The 3,562-nt window shown below is 51.2% G+C and overlaps 1 protein-coding gene across 1 annotated transcript in view; it reads left to right on the forward strand.

Annotated features, from left to right (window-relative positions):
* LOC107103479 (receptor-type tyrosine-protein phosphatase mu-like) overlaps positions 1-3,562 on the forward strand; it is a gene marked incomplete at its 5' end in the record, with an annotated part of 96,709 nt that overhangs the window by 54,507 nt on the left and 38,640 nt on the right. Inside the window, 2 exons of the mRNA XM_015403201.1 lie at positions 540-672; positions 2,676-2,708. Of these exons, the coding sequence (XP_015258687.1) occupies positions 540-672; positions 2,676-2,708 (166 nt within the window). The remainder of the gene's footprint in view (positions 1-539; positions 673-2,675; positions 2,709-3,562) is intronic.

Below are 3,562 nucleotides of genomic sequence, written 5' to 3' on the forward strand. Positions count from 1 at the left end.
TGCTGCAGTGGACAGATTAACTACAGACAGATCAGAGTATGCTGCAGTGGACAGATTAACTGAGGACGCAGGCAGCGGCATCTGGATCAGCTGTCTGATCTACTTTCTATAGTTCTAGTGAGGATGCAAGCAGCAGTATCTAGATGCTAACTTTGAAACTCTGTTCCTTCTGGCCAAAGTAGAACCATGCCTTGATTTCTTCACTGTATTCATCCAGAGCTGGAATGGGTTCATAGTCACCTGCTGGTGAGCCGCTGGGTGTTGTCTTCATCGCCATGGTAACTGATGAGGAGGGGTCACATGGGGTCTAAGTGGTTCTGATGTAAAGTTACCTGCTGACTCTAAGCAGTCTCTGTCCTTCAGGAGGATCTAAATCAGTCCAGTTATTCTGGTTAAATAGTTTAGGACTTAACTAGTACGAAGGTGGTTAAGGATTACCTAGTTAGTCTCAATGGATGTTGGTCCTTGTTAATGAGTTAATCAGTTAGTGTCTGGTAAAGGTTACAATGTTTGTTTTCAACACTGGTTACTGTTTTCAGGAGCTGCGACCAGGAAACCAGAACCAGAGCAGGAGAAGGAGACGGATCACACTGTGAAGATTGCTGGATCCATCGCTGGCGTCCTGCTCTTCATCATCATCTTCCTGGGAAGCATCCTGCTGATGAACAAAAGGTCAGAACTGAATCCAACAGAAGATTCCTGTTTGTTCAGCTACATCTTTAAGATAATGGGGCAGAAACTAGAGCAAATGAACCAACAGTTAGCATTTAGCTAGCAGGCGTGGCAGCAGGTCCCACTGAGTCGACCAATGAGGTTAAAGATTGATACGTTAAACAAAAACAAATGAGCTGATTGGACAGAAAGATGAAGGAGAACCGGAACCGAAGCGGTGAACAGAATGGTGAACCGGGCCCCTGGCTCCGATAGTCTGCGGGTTTTATCTTCTGACGGCAGGAAACTCTTTAATGAGAAACTTTGAACCAAACGGCTCAGCAGGGGGCGCCGCTGCACTCCGGCTGATGGACATGAAAACAAGAGGGACGCCAGTAAATCCAAGTGAAGGACGTTTCTGAAGGTAGACGGTGGGATTATTGTGGAAGTTGAGCATAGCTGGACGACGGTACATCAAAGACACAACGGCGTCCCCAGTCTGGGGGACAGCGAGGACCATGAGGAAGAATAATGGTGCAGATTGCACTAATCACCATTAAACTGTATCTGGACTGACTTTAGTCTCCAACATCAAACACAGGCGTCCCTCAGGGACGTCCACACACACACACACAGAAAGCTTCAGTGTTTTCAGAACGTTAGAGATGAGAGAGAAATTTAGATGAAAGAAAGTTTTCTTTTTTTTTTCAGTCGCCTCAAGCTGAATGGCTTCAGGCGAGAAACCCATTTTCCTTTGTGTGTGTGTGTGTGTGTGTAATTGTGCGCGCGGTGTGCGTGCGTTTATGCGTGCATCGGCCTGTCAGGTCTATCGAGCTCTGATCTGTGTTCCTGATGTTACAGACACGCAGAAACGAGAGGCGCTTGTTCCGTGTCTAATGAGCTGTTTAAAGTTGACGGGGTGCGTTTGATTTCCGCTCTGTGACCAAACGGAGGTCAGACTCATTACAGCAGCAAGCTGCGCACTGCAGGGCGAGAGGACTCCACCACTCCTGATATGAAAACCATCCCGCCCTCACCGCTAGAATGGCCTCGTTAAGCGACTCCACAGGCTTCAGGTTTTGATTGGAGTTGGTAGAAAACAGCATCTGGCTGGGAGCGCCCCGGTTCATCGCAGAGCCTCCGCGTAGCAGCAGATATGATGAGAGGAAGGCTCCGCAGAAACAAACCGCTGTTTGCTCCTCAAATGAAACAAACCGCTTCATGTTACCCGCCAGCATCGCCTCCAGAAGGACCCACTCACCAGGGAAGAACTGGAACTGGCTCCCAGTATGCCCAGTTTGACCAACAGCTCAGCTGACTTAACTGTTGTACTGCAGGAAGCTGATGGGGCAGGGTGACTCTGGAGAACCTTCACTCAGATGTTCTCCTCGGCTCCTCTGCCCTGCATCCAGCCTCTGGGATGGCAGGGGTGGTATCATGCTATGGGCCATGGTTAGCGCTGTTAGCATGGCAGAGGCAGAGCTCAGCCAGTAGACGTCCTGGAGCTTCATTTTGGGCCCCATGATGCAGCCTTCCAGAGAGCTGGCTGATGAAGAGGAGGCTGCGGCGCTGCCAGTAGAAACGGTGGAGACGTGTTAGAGGAAAAACCCCGGAGCTCTCCGTGGTTCTGGAACGGCTTCAGTGGAGCAGGAAGTGGAGAAGCTTTAGCTTTAGCTGGGAAGATGTTTGAAGCTGAAGAAACGCGCCCTGAGGTCCAGCAGCTACGGTTGTCAAGGAAACGGTGCTCAGATGGATGGGCGCTGTTTGGTTCGTGCTGTGGACGGTGGGCGACTGACTCTCCTCCACGCTGACCTTGCTGCTCCGCCCACCCCAGATGTCCCTCTGTGTTTTCATCTCACACATGAACCAATCAGAACCCCCCTCCCCTGCTCCAGCCAATCAGCAGACACTGATTATGAACTCATCTGTTCTGTTGGTCTCTTCAACATTAATGTTGTTTTTTCCTTTTTCTGTTTTTCTTTCCTTTCCCTCCATCTCATCCCTCCCTCTGCTTCACCATTCAGAAGAAGAAATTATCACTCCTACACTTACTACCTGTAAGTAACCCGTTTGACCTTTGACCCTCAGTGTTTATCCCCCTCCTGAGCACCATGTTTCCATAACCATCCGTGCCTCTCTGACCTCCTGGATCCAGGACCGCCATCCCGCCATCTCTGGTTGGAGGTTCCAGCCTGCTGGTTGTGATGCGTTTTATAGAAATAAAAACATAGATCCAAATAGCTAGCATCCGAAGCTTAAGCAGGAGGTCAAGGTATCTCTGAGTGTCTCTGACCAATGGACCACTCAGTCAGAGAGTCTCTAGTTGATGGACCGCTCAGTCAGAGTGTCTCTGGTTGATGGGCCCTTTGGTTGGAGTGTCCCTGACCGATGGACCTCTCAGTTGGAGTGTCTCTGGTTGATGGACCACTCAGTCAGAGTGTCTCTGGCCGATGGACCTCTCGGTCGGAGTCTCTCCGGCCGATGGACCTCTCGGTCGGAGTGTCTCTGGTTGATGTGCGCTTCGGTTGGAGTGTCTCTGGCCGATGGACTGCTAGGTCGGAGTCTCTCCGGCCGATGGACCTCTCGGTCGGAGTGTCTCTGGTTGATGGACCTCTCGGTCGGAGTGTCTCTGGTTGATGGACCTTTCGGTCCGAGTGTCTCTGACCGATGGACCTCTCGGTCGGAGTGTCTCTGACCGTTGGACCTCTCGGTCGGAGTGTCTCTGGTTGATGGACCTGTCGGTCGGAGTGTTTCTGCCGATGGACCTCTCGGTCGGAGTGTCTCTGGTTGATGGACCTGTTGGTCGGAGTGTCTCTGGTTGATGGACCTCTCGGTCGGAGTGTCTCTGGTTGATGGACCTGTCGGTCGGAGTGTCTCTGGTTGATGGACCTGTCGGTCGGCGTGTCTCTGG

Source organism: Cyprinodon variegatus, unplaced genomic scaffold (assembly GCF_000732505.1).
Source record: "Cyprinodon variegatus isolate N-32 unplaced genomic scaffold, C_variegatus-1.0 Scaffold1459, whole genome shotgun sequence".
NCBI lineage: Eukaryota > Metazoa > Chordata > Actinopteri > Cyprinodontiformes > Cyprinodontidae > Cyprinodon > Cyprinodon variegatus.